Source organism: Sparus aurata, chromosome 3, assembly GCF_900880675.1.
Source record: "Sparus aurata chromosome 3, fSpaAur1.1, whole genome shotgun sequence".
Classification (NCBI taxonomy): domain Eukaryota; kingdom Metazoa; phylum Chordata; class Actinopteri; order Spariformes; family Sparidae; genus Sparus; species Sparus aurata.
Window position 1 is genome coordinate 14,251,810 of NC_044189.1, and position 20,163 is coordinate 14,271,972.

At 40.2% G+C, this 20,163-nt stretch overlaps 3 protein-coding genes across 4 annotated transcripts; 2 read left to right on the forward strand and 1 right to left on the reverse strand.

Annotated features, from left to right (window-relative positions):
- The first annotated feature begins 144 nt into the window (after window positions 1-144).
- rida (reactive intermediate imine deaminase A) lies at window positions 145-4,837 on the forward strand. Of its 2 annotated transcripts, none has more exons than XM_030410635.1 (6): window positions 145-299; window positions 1,500-1,605; window positions 1,907-1,961; window positions 2,068-2,136; window positions 4,142-4,197; window positions 4,337-4,837. In XM_030410635.1, exons 1-6 carry the CDS (start codon window positions 235-237, stop codon window positions 4,391-4,393), a joined length of 408 nt encoding a protein of 135 aa, XP_030266495.1. In that variant the 5' UTR covers window positions 145-234; the 3' UTR covers window positions 4,394-4,837. The 2 variants fall into 2 exon arrangements, with proteins under 2 accessions (XP_030266495.1, XP_030266501.1); XM_030410641.1 differs by lacking the exon at window positions 145-299 and adding an exon at window positions 467-620.
- A 78-nt stretch (window positions 4,838-4,915) lies between these two features.
- LOC115577733 (cytochrome c1) lies at window positions 4,916-14,340 on the reverse strand. Its single transcript, XM_030410629.1, has 4 exons — window positions 13,957-14,340; window positions 10,260-10,568; window positions 5,737-5,790; window positions 4,916-5,649 (listed from the first exon to the last, which is right to left on the reverse strand). The coding sequence occupies exons 1-4, from the start codon at window positions 14,045-14,047 to the stop codon at window positions 5,636-5,638; spliced, it is 468 nt and encodes a 155-aa protein (XP_030266489.1). The 5' UTR covers window positions 14,048-14,340; the 3' UTR covers window positions 4,916-5,635.
- Window positions 14,341-15,097: 757 nt separating this feature from the next.
- On the forward strand, window positions 15,098-18,295 carry rpl30 (ribosomal protein L30). The gene is made up of 5 exons (XM_030412993.1): window positions 15,098-15,208; window positions 15,323-15,371; window positions 15,904-16,049; window positions 16,737-16,867; window positions 18,196-18,295. Exons 2-5 carry the CDS (start codon window positions 15,351-15,353, stop codon window positions 18,246-18,248), a joined length of 351 nt encoding a protein of 116 aa, XP_030268853.1. The 5' UTR covers window positions 15,098-15,208; window positions 15,323-15,350; the 3' UTR covers window positions 18,249-18,295.
- Window positions 18,296-20,163: the final 1,868 nt, after the last annotated feature.

Consider the following 20,163-nt stretch of genomic DNA (forward strand, 5'->3'; position numbering starts at 1 on the left):
ACGAAACAAAAAACTATTTGATTACATTTGCAATTATATACTAATGAGGCAAGAGAAAGACAGTTCTCCATCGTTTTCTATCTCAATAAAGATCAAGATGGCGGCGTGCGCTCATAGACGGGACATTACGGTAGACATAACAGCAACTGTTCCTCTTTTCCGCAAGTTGTTGCACAACCACTTCATTCCCTCCGCGGTGTGTAGGAAGCTTTGTGAGGGGAAAAGTCAGGAAACATGTCTGCTCTCAACAGGAGAATCGTCAACACTACCTCAGCTCCGGCTGCCATCGGTCCATACAGGTAAGTAAACACTTAAAAAATAGAAATGTGCTCCGTTTTCTAATAATAGCGACACGTGGGCTGCAGGATCTGCTATATTAAATATTTGAATGAACCGCAAAGGCAATCCAAAATTTGGTGAGGGGCGGGTCTTAGTGTACAATGAACTCACCTGCTACGCTTGACCTCATAGAAAGGTGCCAAAGTTTAACTTTGAGCAGAGCTGAGGAGGCAGCTGCAGAGTAGACATCTCTAACACACAGACAGAACATTTGCAATGGCAACCATCCGCAGACAATTCCCCTACACACCAAAAGCTCCTGTCAGACAGGGAATATACAGGTAAGGACTAAGGGGGTATCCTGGGAAATACTGGGGTTACACATGAATACGCATATCAAACTGCACGTTTGATATGCGTAAATCTTTGGAAAGTAAAAAAAAAAAAAGAAAGGTCTGTTTACTGATTTTTTTTTGGTAAGGATTCTCAAAAGTCGTGAGAAGTTGTGACATAAACTGGCAAACCTGCAGTCTAGTATATTTTCATGTTTAATTCAATCTGTGCAGTTGTCACAAGTTTTGAGGGGCGTTCCTGCTCTGGCCAATCAGCTGCCAGGAGATGGAGTGACGTCAGACTATGCGTGAATGGCCTCCAGTTTATTTTATCTGGACAAGGAAGAGTTCACTTCAAGGTCCTTCAGCCATTCAGTAGACTGTTTTATTGCCAGTGTGGTGTCTGCTGATAAAACGTTCTCACCTTCTACTTCTCATAACATCTTGTATTTATTATTTCATTTATTACGACATGAAAACTAACCTTAGAAACATGATGTGTACCAGAGGAGGAATGTGGGATTTTGGCCTTGGATCATGAAATGTAGGCCTGTGGGATGTCATTGAACACGATGTTGATGTGCAGATACAGTGTAGGTTTTTTGTGATGGGACTCTGTAATCTTAATCAATTTAAATGTGCTCATAAAGGCTTCGAGTCTTTAGTTTAGGTAACTGGAAAGTACTCAAAAAGTGCTTGAATTAATCTAAAGCAGATCAAAAGAGAGTTTGTACGTGTGTGTTAGAGTCTGGGGATTAAATTTAATCCAGGACAGTAAGTGGTTATATCACATGTCCATGTCTAAATAGTTTATTTGTCTCTCTCTGTGTGTGTGTGTGTGTGTGTGTGTGTGTGTGTGTGTGTGTGTGTCCTCTGTCTCACCCTCAGCCAGGCGGTGGTCGTGGACAGAACGATGTACATCTCTGGTCAGCTGGGGATGGACGTGGCCTCCGGTCAGCTGGTAGAAGGAGGAGTACAGGCTCAGGCCAAACAGGTGAAGCCCACAGGGACTGATGGTGATGATGATGATGATGATGATGATGATCTTCGACCACGTTTAAAACCACAGCTGACAGGACACTGCTTAAACATCTGTCTTTCATTTCTATCGGCTGAGAGTACTGTTAGTCGAAAAACTGAACAATTGAAGCCCAGAATAAAAGCAAAATAAGAATAAATGTGTTTTTCCACACCTTTTCTGAGCTGTTAAATCTACAGATCTGAACAAAACACACAAAGAAAATATAAACATGAAAGGTGAGATGAAATATTGATCCGCTCCTCTCATCCCTCAGGCTCTCATCAACATGGGGGAGATCCTTAAAGCTGCTGGCTGTGACCACTCCAACGGTGAGAGCTCTGCCCCATCACGATATCCAGACACTCAGCTGCGGCTCATGTGTTTTATTGAAATGTTTAAATGTAAAAATCTGAAAAAGGAACCCTTTGATTCCAGTGGTGAAGACGACTGTGCTGCTCGCTGATATAAACGACTTCAACAGCGTCAACGAGGTGTACAAAACATGTAAGACTCTTATTCATTTGCATCCATGGCCTTATTTTTCATGTGCAATTTTATCTAATTGATCAAATATACTCTTAAGTTTGTCTCTCATCTTCATGCTCTTCTAAATAAATAAAAGCAGCCACTAGAGGGCAGCTTTAAACCGAGATGTTCAGAGCTGCTGTTAGATCAATGGCTACTTTAGTCTCCTATACAAGCTGCCTAGTTTACTATTTATAGATGGGCGTCATGGTTTTTCAGTGGCTAGTTTCCTTCTCATCACTCTCTTTTTTGAATGGAGAGTTTTAATTTGGTTGTGGGGTTATGATTAACGAGACTGCTGCTCAGGCATGCATATCAGGAAGTTTGTAGTCGGCTAAAGTGACCTTGACCAAAACTCTGAGTGTTCACAAGCTACAACAGTGCTGATGTGTGATGGTGATTCAGTCGGGAGCAAGAAAGTAACATTTTTCATTTATGGCATCGTTTGACTTTCAGGGTTGGATATGGACAGAGAAATTAAACCGATCGAAATACTCTCATGTTCTCTTTATTTGTGTATGTAGGCCGAAGTGTGCCACACAAATAATGGAAACATTTGATTTGTTTGATAATAATGAAAGTCAGTTTAAAAAAAAAAAAAAAAAGCTGTTATTTGATTTGTTACATTTGAATTTAAATGGTGCATCAAAATTTAGATTTGACAATTAATCATTATTTTTACCTGTCCTGTCATGAAATTAATCAATATTTTGATTTAGAAACGCACAAACTCTTACAATTGCATGTATTGTTGCTGGTTAATTCCTGTTTCAACATTTACGGTTTCCTTTCGATCATTGTGTTAAATTATTGCTTTCATTTAAAGATATGCCACATAAATCCTGATACAATGTTTGAAATAACAATTTGGCTCAAAGCCGATGGCAGCCCTTTTTTAATGTTAGTTTATTTTGTTTGTTGTAGTTATTTATTTGCCCAACTTGTTCATTAAGTATTTGTTTCAAAGTCTATAATCTTTGAAAAAATATTTCATATTATCTTCTTTCACAAGAATAAGGGTTTTTTTTAAGTTACTGATTCAAAAGCCTTCATGGCAAGGATGTTAAAAGCCAGTCGCTCATGAATGTGCCAGCCCAAAATTGATGTGAGTCAACAGATGAACATTGGCCACCGGTTTTGGTGAATGTCATCATATTTACAGAATGGGCAATATCAGACACTACATTAGTGTTGTCCTAGTAATCATTTACTGTCAAACACTGTAGTCAAACACTGTAAAAGCCTGTTATTATTCTCATCCATACATGTGTTACCATGAGGCGATTCGCTGCCTCGTGTTTCAGCGACATCTCTCAGAAAATGGCTGCTGACAGGTGCAGCGGTCACCTGATGGACGGGCTCACTCAGCCTCCTCTCAGTCTGGGTATTTCCTCCTGGATCACAACAGACAGACAGGTGTAACAGAAGCTGCTGTGCCCAGTGAGTTGTAAATGGACACCGCTGTGCAGGCACACAGATGTAACCCAACCCTCCCAGCATGCTTTGCTGTGTGGGCCATTGACTCAGGTACAGGCCTACCTCCCTCTCTACTCAACCCTAAACCACAGGGAGGGAACTTTCCCTGACCCTGATGAGAGGAAGGAGAGGACATGTGTCCATTGTGAATTTTGACTTCACGGGCTGCTGGTTAGACTTTCACTTCAGAATGATCATCAGCCAGTGGACACAAATTTGACCATGTTTTATGATATTGTTGATTGTTTACGTTTGCGTTTTTAAACCAGTTTTTTTGTCTTACAATTAGGTTTATTAGATTTTTAAAAACCTGGCACACAAAGAGTTCACGGCTTATTACATGTAAAATGGGCATCAATAAATCATTTTCTCAATAAAGCCTTTAGTTAAGCTGTATTTGGTACCCAGAAATCAAAGCGTCCGATTTTTTAAAAGTTGTGTATTAACCTGCTGGTTTTCCACAATGATTTTGTTCTCATTTAGATGTAATGTTTGTATTTCCCTCCAGTTTTCAGCAGTAACTTCCCTGCCAGAGCTGCCTACCAGGTCGCTGCTCTCCCCAGAGTGAGTACAAACAACATTTCTACTATATAGAGCTGCAGTACCGTGCGATACATACAGCTCACGATCATCAATACACACATGGTGGTGGAAATGCCTCTCCCGTGACCTCAATGTCTTGACTCCCTCTTTTTCTCTTCAGGGCGGACTGGTGGAAATCGAGGCGGTTGCTGCTCTCGGTCCTCTCTCGGACTCCTGACTAGCCGGCCACGTCACAAACAAGTTGTAGTCGAACCATCAAGCAACTGTATCTTTGTACAGTTGACACGTCGTTGCATTTCCAGATGACACATGAAAGACCAACTAGGATTTTACTCCGCACAGTCAGCTTTTTAGCAAATGTTAGGTTGTCAGCGTTCTACTATATTATATTAAAACCCTGATTAACAAGGCGGCACTTATCTCCAGCATTTGGCTTGTGGCTACCTGACACACTTAATACTCAACATAATGATGAAGTTGGATTGAGTTGTAAAACCAGTCCAACATTCCCCGCTCACAGTGGCCAGATTCAGGATCAAAACAAGGTCCTCTTGGTGCTCTTTCTGCTTTCGTGTCTCATCTTTTGTTTTGTTCAAGATTGCCATTTAAAACACATTCTTAACGTGCAGCTCTCACTAATAAATGATTGGGTAAAAATCTCTTTTCCTGAATGGTTATTCACCCCAAAACCCGACAACCTCCCGCGTTAAGACATAAAAGAAAGTACATGGATCAGATGTAGTTTTTTTAAGGTGGTCTTTGTTTTTTTATTTTCTAACAGTTCGTAGCTTATTACAGATTTTGGGTCGTCTTTCCCAGAGAAAAATCATGACACATCAGAAGCAAAACAAAAGGTCTCACGTGCGCTCTCAGTCTCATTCGCTCTGATCAGAAAACGTATATTAATGTTTAAAATCAGTTGGACTCTCTGCAAAGTATCAGCTCTTCATATTCATTACAAACATGGTCGAACAAAATCAAAGCCTGCTACCCAAAAAGAATATAATTTTAGAAATCAAATACATTTTGGCTTTGGTTTTTTTCCTTGGTATTATGATTTTATAGAAAAGTACGGAATGGTTCAAGTTAAAGACATGTTATGATGTTTCGGAAAGTCTGCTGTGTCTGTAAGGATAATAAATAGAAATTTCAAGTTATTCTGAAATCCTCTGAAAACAAAACACACAATCTAAGCGCTGTAGGACTCTCTGTCTATATACAGTTACACTGTACGAGCAGAAATTGCAATACGTACACCATCGCGAGGGGGAAGGAAGGCACAGTGATGACTGAGGAGCCCCTGACTGGTCGGGGTTATCGCAGGGTCTGCATCTTGGCAACAAGGCAACATGTCTTTCACACGCAAACACACACCTGCGCATACGTTCACTCATGCATAAAAACGAACAAGGTAAGACACTTCCAACAAACTAATCTGTGCAGTCGCTCAGGCTGGACCTCACTCACTGGGAGCTGAAGACAGACAGAGAGGAAACACATTAGGGTGACAGTAGATATTCTGATATGGATTGTGTGGCCTTGTGTTACAGCAGCACTCACCTGGTGCCTCCTCTGTTTTGGGCTCTTCATCGGTCGCTGTGGCCTCTGCTTTTTCTAATTAGAAATAAAGACAGAAATATGATGCACATGTGAAATCCACATATAATCAGTGATGGAGAGTTTACTCAAGCGCCACACATTAGCGCAATTTTAATTTATCATTATTTTATTTTTCTGCTAATTTATACTTTCTCTACGGTTCAGAGGCAAATGTTGTGCTTGTACTCCACTACAATTAAGTTAACTTTGCAGATGTAGTTTAAAAGTACAAAGTATAATCCACAATTTTATTATGATGTAACATTATAGATTAGAATAAAACATTATTGATCACAGGTTATCGTGATTGTTCGGAAATATGCCATTCTGCATTATAAATTCCAGTCCGTTCTGTAGCAACTCATTATTATCTATTAGTTCATAAATATCTATAAATCAAAACGACAGCTATGCACTCCATGAGCTGAACTGTGGCACAAACTTATATGACTCGTTCATTACTAAGTAGCTGGAGAATTTGTTAGCTTATGATATCTTTTAAAACTATAATTCAGCATCCTTGATTTAAGCCAACGGCGTGAAGTCATGTCGGGGAAACACGTCCAGTTTTACATTCAGTCACATTTGTCGTGACTTTTCGATCAAGGACTGGTGAGTGCCGATGATTTCCACCAAACCGATCTCACACTGACCACACTGACAGCCCCAGAAGTGGATGGTGGCCATGTCCGCTCTGCTAATGTGACACTTTATCCTCTCTCTCCATTGGCTGTGAAACAGAGGCATCGTTCATGGCCAGTGGAAGCCCTATATGTGTTGGCATGCTCTGGTTTCTCTGTGGACTCACATTGCACCTTAATGAGACCACGGTGACAACAAAGTGTTGGCAACACACACACTCACACACACACATATAGATGCTGTGGTCAAGTTTGATCTGAGAGTGAGTCATGTTAGACACCAAAGGGGGTCAAGATCGAGTGAAGACGGAGGTCATGGAGTGTGCTTTTTCTTCAACTAAATTATGTGAAAATGTAATAATCTTTATTTTTAAATAGACTGAGTGAACCAAGTTGTCAAGACAACAGCTTGTTGTACTTCTCTGTCTTGCTGTTCTCTCACATTGTACTGAGTGTTTCAGCCCAGTCACCAGAATGACATGTTGGCACTGTACATTTCTGCAAACCACTGACACATTCACGTTTGTTTGTGTCATATGTAAGCTACCATATGGACATTTCTGCGTATCACTTTCACATTACATGTTTATGAGCTGACTTTCACTCCTGATATAATACCGGATTTAGGTGACAAGGCGAGACATGTGTTTCAACATTTGTAAGCGTGACACCAAACAATAAGATTTTTTTAGGAGACCTCGGGACAATTTCTCGCTGTATTTGTGGCAACCAAAACAGGCATTTTAAACCAAATCTAAGTGTTTTTTGTGCCAAAAACAGCACAGTGCTGTCACAAGATGAAAAAAGAAAATGTGACCTAAATTTGCAACATATCCATGGTTTGCAGACACAGTTATTGCCAACATTTATTCCGGCTGATTGAGTCAACAATTATATTAAAGCTGTAGATTGTGACTGGCTTGTCGCAGCACTCAAACAGTCAGGTGAAACTAAATAGATCAGGGTTATTTGCATAAAACAATCCTTTAAATAAACTCCAGAAGAGTTTTGAACCTGGCGGTAATAACATGGCGGATGTATGTAAAGAAAAACTGGTATCTGCATGGAATAATTTGGGCAGGAGAATCCCACACAGCTTCCTATCTAATAAAAGGTAAACTACAACATCCTCCCTCGAGGCAACATTCAGTCATCCAAGGACGCAAAGTGCTGGATTTCTCCCAGTGAACAGTGTGCTGCCTTTGCCGCCTGCTCGACTTTCTTTCATTGCAGTGGCGGACGCTTTGCATTAGACAAAGAGGAAGATGAAGGGCTGAACTCGTGATCCAGCTTTTCATTTGCATCATGAAGCAATAAGTGAAATGATAGCAGTAAATGCAATGCTGCACCGTGTCATGCAGCTCCCCGCGGAGCACTTCCAGGTATCAATAGTCATTTAGTGGCAAGTGTGCAGAGAGATTATTACTGTGCAGACATTGAGTCGCTCTCCTGGAATTTAGAGCCAGGATCATCATGGTGCACTCACTAATTTGCAATTTAGCATTATACTCCTGTTAGCAGGGCACCAGGAGCGGTAACACTTAAGGGTATTTTCACTAGAGGCAACAAATAACATGTGCTTTAAAGTTTCATCCAAGTGTTTATTATGAGAGGAAATGTCTACCACAGCTGTCTTAGCTACTGTGTATATCATGCGAACTTGCATCAGAGGCAGACTCAGGAAGTTTGAGGGGCAAGGGCGAAAAAAACAACGAGGCACCAGCTGTATGTGAGGGGGAATCAGAGCACAGAAAGTTGTGATGCACTTATAGTGGAGACAGGGCTCCTCATCACATTTTGTTCACCGGAAGGGAACCCTAGAGGGCACTTTATCATGTTTTAGTGCGGGAGGAAGTTGGCGAATGTAACTAAACGTAGCGTAAATCTAACAGTACCTTATTCTGTGGACATTTTTGCCTGAGCCACATGGAATGATTTTTATCACCAGTGATGACAACAACTCCCACGATCCCACACTAGTTACATCTTAGAAGTGACAGAAATGAGAACCTATGTATTTATGTGTACGTTTTTACCCCTTCGACACACAAAAGTTTCAGATCAACAGGCAGACAGGAAGCAGGTCCACCACATCGCACTTCATACATTCTACAAACTATTTCTTGTAACTCAATGGGAAGACTAATGATCGGAATAATTAATCAAATGTAAACACCAGTTCATTATTTCATTGTCACCTCCTTAGGTAAATTAGACCCATACTCGTGTACTTGCCAAGTTTCAAGACAGGTCTTTAATTAATTACTAAATGATCTGACGTATGACTCATAAACACGTTCCTGTGACTTCCCCTGGTGTGTTCATTAAAGAGCAAAGTCATGTCTGCGTGTTGTTGGATACCACCTCGCCTGGTTACGGCCACTGCAGTGTGGGACTGAGGAGGGTCTGGGGAAAGACGTAGAGGACATTGTGCACCTTGGCGCCGTGGCAGCCAGTGTTTATTGGGTCACTGTGCAGGAGGCAGAGCGCTGCTCAGGTTACTGCTGGACAGTGGGAACAATCGTACGTCCTATCCGCAATAATTTCCACCTTCCCTCGATGGCTATTTTTCTGCATATTGTACTGTAACAGCTTTAAGTCACCATGCAGCTCCATCCTCATGAGCTTTCCACTTTCGTGAAGTGCTCAGCCAGTGTGATGGATGTCACAAGACTATCAGCAGACAGTCATTGTGTCAGGAGATTAGGGAAAAGGCGTCATTTGCATTGAAAATAAAGTTCACAATGAAAATGATGAAGTGCTTTGAGCCCTGCAAAGGCTCGGCTAGCAGCTTTAGACACAGAAAGTTTGAAAGTCAAATACGTTCAGAAGAATTCATGAAGAAAAACTGAATCAAAGTTGTGTTTTTGTCTGCCGCTCAACTAAAATATTCACGAGTGGAAGAAGTACTTAGATCTGTGCACTATAATGTGAAATATTCCTCCTGTTGTTTTTAGCATTTATACTGTTAACTACTGTCAATTAGCACATACTGCACTATTACTCAATATCATCTACACTGTAGTTATAATGTAGTATGAGGCACATATCTTTATGTCTATGTAGTTATATAAGTCTTCTAGTGAATATTTAAGTTGAGCAGCAGACAAACTCACAAATTTTGATTCAGTTTCCCTTTATAAAGTCTTTTTTATATTATTAAATGTACAAAAGTGACACAAATTGTAGTTTTAATGATAATATTTTCTTATTCTTATTTTTTCTATTTTAGTAGTAATTCTTACTCTCACTTATTATTATCTTTCTCTATTTATATCTATAGTGTGATATGTTTTATTCTAGAAGGAGCCACTGTAATGTACCCATTCGCCCCCTCAGTGATTGAGATAGAGTATTTCTGATTCTGATTGCTGATTTTACTTTACTTTCCATCCTTTTATCATGTGCACCTGTCAGGTTAGTCAGATCATTTACTTGATTAAAACTGGTGACAGTGGTGATTTGAAATGGTGACAGTGCTGCATTCAAAATCCTAAATACTTATCTACTTAAAAGTAAAGGTGCACAAGTATTAGCGTCAACAACTACTTTAAGTCCCAAAATAAAAGTACTGCTTATGAGAGGATCTTGTATATCACTGAATTACATTGAATAATTTCAAAGTTGCAGCTGGTAAAGTTGGAGCTTATTCGTGTCATTGTATATACCGCTGTGTAGCTTAACCTATAATAATATATCATATTTTATTTGCTGATTTAAAGAAGTAACTGCAAATAAACTTCTAACTAATGTTTTAAAAATAAATGTAGTGGAGTAAAAAGTACTGAATAAAATCACTGTTGTCCCCGGCCTGTCACAGTCCTCCTCATGTCTCCACCCTACCTTGCTCAGGAGCTTCAGCTGCAGGCTCTGCGCTGCTTTCAGCTGCCGCCGAAGCCTCTGCAGGTGCTGCTGCCGAAGCCTCTGCAGGTGCTGCTGCCGAAGCCTCCACAGGTGCTGCTGCCTCTGCAGGCGGACTGTCTGCAGCAGGCGGAGCTTCCTCAGCTGCAGGTGGAGCTGCAGCGGTGTTGTCTGCAGACGTTGCAGCTGCAGCGGGTTCGTCTGCTGGTTTAGCATCGCCGCCCTGAGCAGGTGTCTGGTCCGGAATGGTTTCGCTGTCCTCGGCTACTTTCCCATTCTCATTGGCTGCTCCTGTCAGGAACACGAATATTGACACAGAGTGAGATCCAAACATCCAAAAAAAAAAAAACTGATTGAAGGTGGTGGACAGTAACCAAGTACATTCACTAAAGTAACTTGTATGTCTTATTTTTTGTGAGTTGATTTTGAATTAGAATAAGAAACTGAAGGATGAGATGTTCTCTTATGTGTCAAGTATATGATGATCTTACGGAATTTAGTGTTTACAGTTTGTAATGCAGCAGTAATATTAATGTAAAAACATCAGATATAATGGTAAAACATTGAGAGGAACCACCACACAATGAGTACTTTTACTTTTCATTCTTTAACTGTATAAGGTACATTTTGCTGCTCATAGTTACATGATTTTAGTTAGAAAGTATAGCAGAGAAAAAAGTTTCACTAGACTACACAGGTTCTGGAGAACCTATATAAGTTTCATAGCAAAACTTCTGCTAACGTAATGGATCAGAATACTTCTTACACCACTGCTGTTCAAAGAAAACATAAAAGTGAAATATAAAAGATGCCTAAAACTACTTCAGATCTGATGCAGATTCGCTAAGAGTGCAGGTAAGTGTGCAGAATTCACAAATCGCTCACTCTGTCATGTCTTTTTTTCTTCTTTTGATAGATGAGTTTTACTAAAGACGTCAAACACACACAGTATATCTGAATCAAAGTCCATATTATTGCTGTTCATAATATTAAGCGTGAGAAGGAAAAATCTCTGGATGTGATAACATGAGAATCATCATCAGGTTTATGCAAGACGCAAAAATAAGTGTTTAAATTCTAATCTTGCAGTGTCAATTTCTGATGTGAGACACAGGACTTGTGTTTTTTTTCTACTTTGGGTTAAAACTTTCATCATCTATTAAGTTACATTAAAGTTCCTGGTTCTACCTGAGTCCTTCTCTCTGCCTTGCTTTCCTGTCATCTCTTTCCAATAATGGTTTCCATCGTGTTTGTTTACTTTATGTTTGTGTTGCCTACGTGATGCCAGCAGAGTTGACGTAACCCAAAAGCAGTTAGTTAACAAGTAACAAATACCATTGCGGGTGCCATGCAACACTGGAAACAACCTGTCAAACAATATTCAGGCAGCTTTTGAGATTCTTCATTTGCTGAATGATCAGACAGTAAAGACTATCTGTTGCAAAAAAGATAAATAAATGTGATTACATCTCACAAGCGTGGATTCGAGCAGACAAAAAAATAAACCCAAATGTAATTATCATGTTTCGCACTTGATAGCTACCACCTTTGCCCAAAACGAAAAGAGTGCGTGCATCTCTCTAACATCAGAATCAAACTCGATCGACTGTGACTTCTTGAACTGGTTCCCTGCGGCGGGAACATACACACAATAGCATAAAAAAGTCTTCTGCTGACACATAATCAGAAGCTCGAGCGGTTAATGATTATGTGTGTTTTTATTCATAAACATTAACAACCTAATACAGCACAGGTCTGAGTTTTTAGGAACACACTTTCCCTTTTTTCCTGAAGGATTTGCATTTCAAGTATTTGCATGGATCAGAGAAGTCTTGACCTTTGAATGAGACGTCTTGTCTCATCATTGTGGGAACATTTTGCATGATATTTGTCACCTTATTTCACTTTAAAAAGGATTAAAGTGTTTTTTGGTAAACAGTGTTCAGGTGCAATTTGTAAGATGCTTTGGGTTGATTGCTGAATCCAAAGTGTTGGTATTTGAAGACCTGGGACTCAGCAATCAACTTACCTTTCTCTTAGAATCGTTTATTGCATTTAAACATTAAATACTTTTTTGTGTTGCAATAGTGATACATCGGTGCATCCAATTTGTCAGATGTTCGATGTCAACATGAGAGGGACATTTTTGGAGTTTTAAATCAGCAAGTTTCTATAAATGAATGAAGCACGAGTTGATAAACGTCATCCGTCTTCTTTCTTGGGAGTGACAGGTAGCAACAGGGCGAAGGAAATGAGCCATATGCAAAAATGAGATAACATCCTGACAAAATTTCCATCTGTCCTCTAAGACGATTATAACAGGAACACCTCGCTATTCAATGTCAGCTGATAAACCCTGAGAGCGACTTATAAGCTGACAACAGCTGACAACTATGAGATGTTTTATCGAGGGTCATAAAGGTCAGAGGTCAGAATTTAGCTGCAGAACATGAGTTTAAACACACTTAAGGAGGGTCAGAGGCAGTTTCTCAATTCACTAAGCCTATGCCTTTCAGCAAGTCAATGCTTTCATTGCACTAAAAGACTTGTAATACCCCTTTAAGGAATGCAGAGAATGGGAGCAAGAGAGACTTTCTCAGAGGGGGTCCCACTTAGTGAATATTTTACCAGGCTTCACCTGGTTATTCTTTGAGTTCTGTCAAATAATGCTTAAGCTGACAGAAGTGCAAACAAAGTCACACAGATGTGGTGAAATGAAACATTTGACAGCCTCTGAAGGTAAGATAGATCTGTCCTGCACATATTTAGAATCTCCTGCGTTGCTAAATGCAAACACAGGATCCAGTGTTGGTGTTTTGCCCTGAAACGTGTGCTAGTTTGTAGTTTGCACCACAGCCGGGCCATCTCTGACCCACGGCAACAAAAGGGAGCGTCCAAGGCGGCTTCTCCATTTCCTATTGAAACCGTAGACTGTCACCAAATCTGCTTTCATGCCACTGTCTCTCCCTCTCTCAGGGAGGACGGAGCCAGAAACCACTATTAAATAAACACAATAAACTTCCCCATCCTGTCACCGTGGAGCACTAAAACCAAACACACATCAGATACCCGCAGAAATACTCCGGTGATCATTTGCATGTAGACTGAGACCTCTTGGTGAGAGCCGAGTGTCCAGGCCAGTATAATTAAATGGATGATGTAACTCTATTTGGAGATGGCAGCTGGCTTCTGTGATGAACATGCTATTTATAGTATCTTCCCAAATAAACTATCAACCAATCAATCAGTATCAGTACACTTTCGGGAGTTCTTTCAATGTCAGAAATCATTTATAGGGATAATCTGAGACGTGTTATTATGGAAAGTTGACATTTTTCAGATGTGTCTCAGCCTTTAACATGTCTAAAGTGAAGTCAGGCTTAGCGCTTGGTCATTGCTTAGTGCATCAAAGTTTGGAGACCATTTCTCACTCTGCCAAAGGCCATAATACAGCATGTCAAAGTTATTTTTGAATAGGCGATTATCACTGTTCACAACACATATTGACGACATTATTTCTGAGTTACCAACAAATGTAATTTTCTGTATGTGGCCACTTAAAAAGCCTATTCTTGTACTGAGAGCATATGCAACACATACAGTAGGTAATCTGTATTCCCCTGATACCTCACAGATAACTTTATGCCATTACATCTGAGTGTGAAGGTTAGTGCATCACCTGTTGTGCTGGCTCCGTTGCTCTCGTCTTGTTTATGGACGGGTGGATTGCTTTCTACCGCGGAAGTTTGGGAACTTGTGGAGCATCCCATCCTGTCCTGTGCACATAGAGGACTGTGCGGTGAACTTCAGAGTTGACAGGTGAGGAGAGGCTGTAACTGCGCTGATGACGTCGTGCATAGATATCGTCTCTATAAATGGAGAGGACTCCAAAACTATGGACAGCGTATCCCCTGGAGGAGTGACAAAAAAGACAGGCTGCTCGTCGAATTCCTTTAGTCCCGTGCGTAATAGCGCATCATGCGTTCTTCCTCCAAAAAAAAAAAAACGCGTTAAGCGATGGGTGTCGTGGCTACAGGTGTCCCAGCAGTAAGGCACGCAGGTGAAATGTGGGCTTTTGTTGTGTGCTGTAACTTAGGCTGTTTCTAGGAGGCTGGCGCAGGGACAAAAATACATTATTCAGCCAGCAGTCACCTCTTGGGGCGGGGAAAGTGAACCATTTGCCTCGATGAACCAACAACGAGGCCCACTGTCAATGTGCCCTTGAGCAAAACTTGTAACCCTGAGTTAATTTACTGGAAATGGGTAGTGTCCATTGGAAGTGTGACAAAGTATGTAATAGATTACATCGGCTCAATGGAAAAGGAATTGGGATAAGTTTGACTTTTTGTCTCATAATTTTGACTTTTGTCACAGAATTTAGACTTGTTGTCCATAGTAATGCCTTTTCATTTAATAGTCATGACTTTTAATTATGACTTTTCATCCCACAATAATGACTTTTTATATCACCATTTTGCCTTTTTTTTAATGTTATTATAATGATAAACCATAGGAATATTTTTCTTCATCAAGCTTAGTTTCATTTTATTTTTTTGCTACTATATTAGGTAAATAGTAAAGTGGATAGCTGAAAAAACTTTAAATAGATCCATGTTATTATGTAATATTAATATAGCCTATAATTGTCTCTATCGTTGTGAATCTGTCGTATTCTATGTTGCGTGGCATTAAATTAAATAGTTTTCTTCTGTAATGTTACTTGATGTAAATATTTATCAACCTCGCCCTCATGTTATCTCATTGTCTCATTAATGCTTATACAAAGCTACTGTTCATTTGTTGTCATTCAGTCACACATCGGCAGTGAGCTTTCTGCGCAGGAGTCATCTGCGCATGCCCGTCGACAGATAGCGGCGCAGTGCACCATGGGACTTCCTTTCTCTCCGAGGCCATATTGGAGTTAACTCACAGTAAGACGAGCTCCGAGTTTTCTATTAAAAAATCACCGGGATTTGCTCATTTTGATATTGTGTTGCCACCCAGATATTAACGACTATCTCCTCCTTCCCTCGTCTCGCTCGCAGGTTGGCCGGTGTGGACTAAACCGCAAAAATGGTGGCAGCAAAGAAAACGGTGAGTGGCGTAGGCTCGGTCCGAGTGCACGCGCTGCTTCAGGGCCAGGCTGCTTCACGTGGAGACGTGTTTCTGTCACGGCCTGCTAGCTGGCACGTTAGCTGCACGAATCAATGTCTTAATTGCTCTCAAAGTGTTGAATTTAGAGAATTATCGCGTCTGTAAATATTTAAAGCATGTGTCGGTTGCCCCCCTTGGTGTATTGCCGTCTGTCCATCTGTTTTAACGACGGCTAACATTAGTAGCCGCACTAACGTTACTGTATAACACCGGCAGAGTGGCTAACGTTAATGCTAGCTTGCCAACGTTAAATCTAACCACAACAAAATGTCAGCAACATGACAACAGTTGTTACTAATGTATGTTAACATTAATTTAACCTGCTTACTTTCTTGTGTCTTATTGATTACGCTATATTAATCTCGTCTGTTCGGGATTTCCAGCACAACGATGGGCAAGTGTTGCAAATGAGCCCTGTAGGCCATCATGTGTGCTGTCACTAACTTAAGTATGTGTATGTATATCTGTTTAGAAAAAGTCCATGGAGTCCATCAACTCCCGGCTCCAGCTGGTGATGAAGAGTGGTAAATATGTCTTGGGCTACAAACAGTCCCAGAAGATGATCCGTCAGGGGAAAGCCAAGCTGGTTATCCTGGCCAACAACTGCCCAGCTCTCAGGTATAACAAGATGATCAATAAATTAATACCTGTACCATGAAACAATTATTTGTCCAAATTGTTGCATTGGTGGTCGTGAATGTATCTATTGAATGCGATGTTAACAGGTTCACAATAATCCAGTAATTTAAACTCGATCAAATAGAGCATTCTACATATTTATGCTGCAGGTCATTAGTGTGATACTAATTATATTTGGAAATGTGTCATTATGCTTGTGACTGCATATTCAGCTAGCTTTCATGTTGTCAAACAGAAAAGTGTAAAGTTTCAGAGTTATAGAATTCATCAATAAATAGAATAACATTTTATCAGCACGTTGCCCTCAGAATATAGCATGCTCATGCAGAACTATGTTCAGTTGGTTAAAATCTTCACAACTAATCACAACATAAACGCAGGTATAGCCCAATACAGATGGTGTGAAACACAAATGTCAGAAAGGCTGTTTATAAATCGCCAGGTTGCACAGTGCTAATTGGAGTTGTTTCAATACAAACCAACTGTAATGACGTTTCAGTGCAGCTGGTGTATATATCAGTGCTTATAGCTTCTAGGCTAGCATGACTTGTTGCCATCTTTTTCTAAACATTTGTTTTATTTGAGTTTCCTGTCACTTGCCTAATGTGCTGTATTTTTTTTTTATAAACTGCTGCTCACATTTTCCTTTGTGTCTGTCCTTCCCAGGAAATCTGAGATTGAGTACTATGCCATGCTGGCCAAGACTGGTGTCCACCACTACAGTGGAAACAACATTGAGCTCGGCACAGCTTGTGGCAAATACTACAGGGTGTGCACATTGGCAATTATTGACCCTGGTGAGTACCTGCCTTTGTATAGGCCAGCATCATCTATATGCAATTTATTCAAAAAGCTTTCCACTACTGTCACACCAAGTTTGTTTTTGGTTAGTTCATGATAGAGTGGACCCATATTAAAAATTTTTTGTAATGATAGAATTTTGATGTGGAGTTGCAATGTGCTTTACAAAGAACAATACAGTAATGGACTAATGGGATGTTTCAAATACATGCTTGTGCTAGGTGCTGTCTAGTAGCAAAATTGATGGAGGGATATTGGCCTCCGGGGACTGATACCAGTCAGCCAGTTTGTCAGAACTGAGCAGCAGTTTCTGTATTTTCTATGTTTTGCTTGATTATCTGCTGGAACTACTGGCCAAAAAGGCAATTTTCAGATGAAATACATGCACACTTTAGTGTGTGCACACTGAGTTTAAATTTCAAAAAGATGCATGAACTTCAGTCTAATACTTAGACGTGAACTTTGGAAAAGAAATGTATGGACCACACTGTTACATAACTTTAAACCAACATGGAGCAAATTAATACTAATACAAACTGTACTGCCTGGTCAGAAGGCATTGGCGCACATCCAGCTAATGTGCTGTGTGGGTCAACATGCCATCACCTTCCTAAAATTCAGTTATGGTGCAACTTTTTTGGTACTCAAAAACCAAGCTTTCCTTCATATTCTTAACACTTTTGTCAGTATGGATGTGAAATGGCTCATAATTACATTCAGTCGAGCCCAGCTTTTCCAGATACTAAAATATAGCCCTGAAGTTCAGGTCAGAACCTAATCCCTGAAAGTGTCATGTCATTCTCTGTTCAGGATGCCATTAGTCCATGATATTTTTAAATAGCAATATGGTAATTTGCTACAGAATCAATGTTTGAAATCTTACATTTAACCTTTTTTAATGTTGTCAAAAGTCTTGAATTTAACTTGTTGAAACCTGCTGAAACCGTGATGCCTCAGAATCACTGTCACGTAAACTACATGTCAAAACTAAAAGAAACAATCTTTCATAAAACTGCGCAACAAATGAAACTGTCCCCATGTACCTTAACTGTTGATGAAACATTTGTTTGCACTGAGGTTTGGTTAAACTTCCTGCAAATATTCTTTTTTTTTTGTCAATCTCCTGCCACCTCATTTTGATCTACAAATTTTTGCATCTGTTGGACCTGTTGCTCAAGGTGGTCCTGTTCACGACTAGTGGTTCACTAGATGAGGCTCTTGGAGAGCCTTGTTGAACTGCCAGTGCTTTCTGGCTGCTTCATGAATGCTCTGTTGCCTTTTTTTATTTGATCGATTGACTTTGGTTTTTTTTTTTCCTCTCCAGGCGATTCTGACATCATCAGGAGCATGCCAGACCAGCAGCAGCCACCTCAGTAGAGCTGTTTCCCCACCCCATTGTTATAAATAAACTGGTGTTAACAGTACATCCTGCTGTCTTTTAATTTTTGATCAATATGACTGTCTGTACACAGTGTCATTCCTGCATTTTTCCACCAGAGAGCACCAGCATGCTCTTGCAAGATTTCCCCTGTTAACATTTTCAAGGTCTGTTTAAAGGATTTCCTCTTTTCTCTGCAGAGATGTGTACTAAAGTAAACTGACACGGAAATTATTCTGGATAACGATCTCTTTCTTCAAAGACTGGTGTAATGGTAGCATCTGTTTCTGTGCAAATGATCTACCCAACTGACCGCAACACCACGTTGATAAAATTACGCAACTGATCTATGAGCATGTTTTTTCTCACTTATGTAAACCTTGGGGATGTCCATCAGCTGTATTAGCTGCAGCCTGTTGACTGTAATCGAGTAAGGACGCTCTCCTTTCAGGGGTATTAAAGGCTTTAGAGGGTGATGGCTGTTTCTGTCACACATACTGTAGATGTCCTTTAACTTGTGTGTGAATATGCTCTCCAGTGCCAAGAACAAAGTGGCTCTGGTTAATTTCTTTCAGCCACAGGAGATGCATTAGAAAGTTTCCTCAACATTATTACGTCATCAAACAGACGACCAAAGGTTCACAAGCTCACATACAGATTTGGTTTTGTCATATAAATGGAGCCCATAGAAAATAAAAAATGTCCCCGTAAATCAAAATTAAATTGAGTACAATCATGTCACTTTTCTTTGCTATTGATCATAAGCTTTGTGTCCGTTACAGTGGATGGATTTGGAGAAAGCTATTTTTTGAGCCTCCAAAAAGGATTTCTCCTGCAATGCATCAAATACCCAATGTCGTGTGCACAACATCAATACATGAGATTGTGGTTGAAAAACACATAGCGGCTCCTAAGTGACCATTACACCCTTGCAGCAGCTTGCTGGAGGTCAGTTTGGTGGCGGAGGTAGATAAAGTCGACTAAGCCTTTTTGTAACCGTAAATTCATCAAACTGAGGCTGACACTGGTTGTTTTTTTTGTTTTTGTTTTTATAGGGCCCTAAGCATTCGCCATCAGTATGTTAACACTGAAGAGTAGATTATACATGTTTTAGAGCAAGGTGAGCACTTTTATTTTCAGAAAAACATTGAATAGTCGGCAAAGAAGTCCCCATTCGAGGTCCACTTTGGAGCTGTTGACCTTATTAAGCTCACTTTTTCTTTTTCTTTTTTTTTTTTGCCAAAATGAAGCTGTAAGACAAATGAGTAAGTGACCCTTGCGTTTAAATTGTGTGAAGATCTAGAATAAAGTGCCGAAAAAACTGGCCCTTGTTCAAAAACAAATCAGATGTACTTGTCATGTTAAAGGGGCGCCAAACCAACTTTGCCAAACACCACTTTGTCGTGTTTAGCACCGCCCTGTTAGTGAAAGTAGTTGTACTTGTGAGATGGCTTGTGTTGTCTATCTGAAAGCGCTGTGTTGGGGTTCCTGGATCATCATTTGTGATTACGAGAAAGCCACAAAGACCACATTTTGAGCATGCTATCCTGGTTTCATGGGTTAAGTACAGAACTCTGACCTTGGAGGCTTCGAATCGTCCTCTACTTGAAACACGTTGGTATGCTGGTCGCTTAACTTCACTTGTTATTTGCTGGTTCTTTTCACACTTCTGTTGCTGTTTGGGTTAGGTCTAAGAAAAACATGGTTTGGGTTGAAACAAACCCTTGTGTTTGAAAGGATAACTTCTCTGATGTGTATATATATTATAATGGAGTTAATCAGGAAAGGAAGTTTAAAGAAAAAGATATCAAGTTGCAGTACAAATGACTATATTTGAAATGTAGGATCCAGGATTAAAAATCAGGATTTGTTTTTGCCCTCCGCTGGCTCAGTTTCAAGCATCCTCTTTGTAAT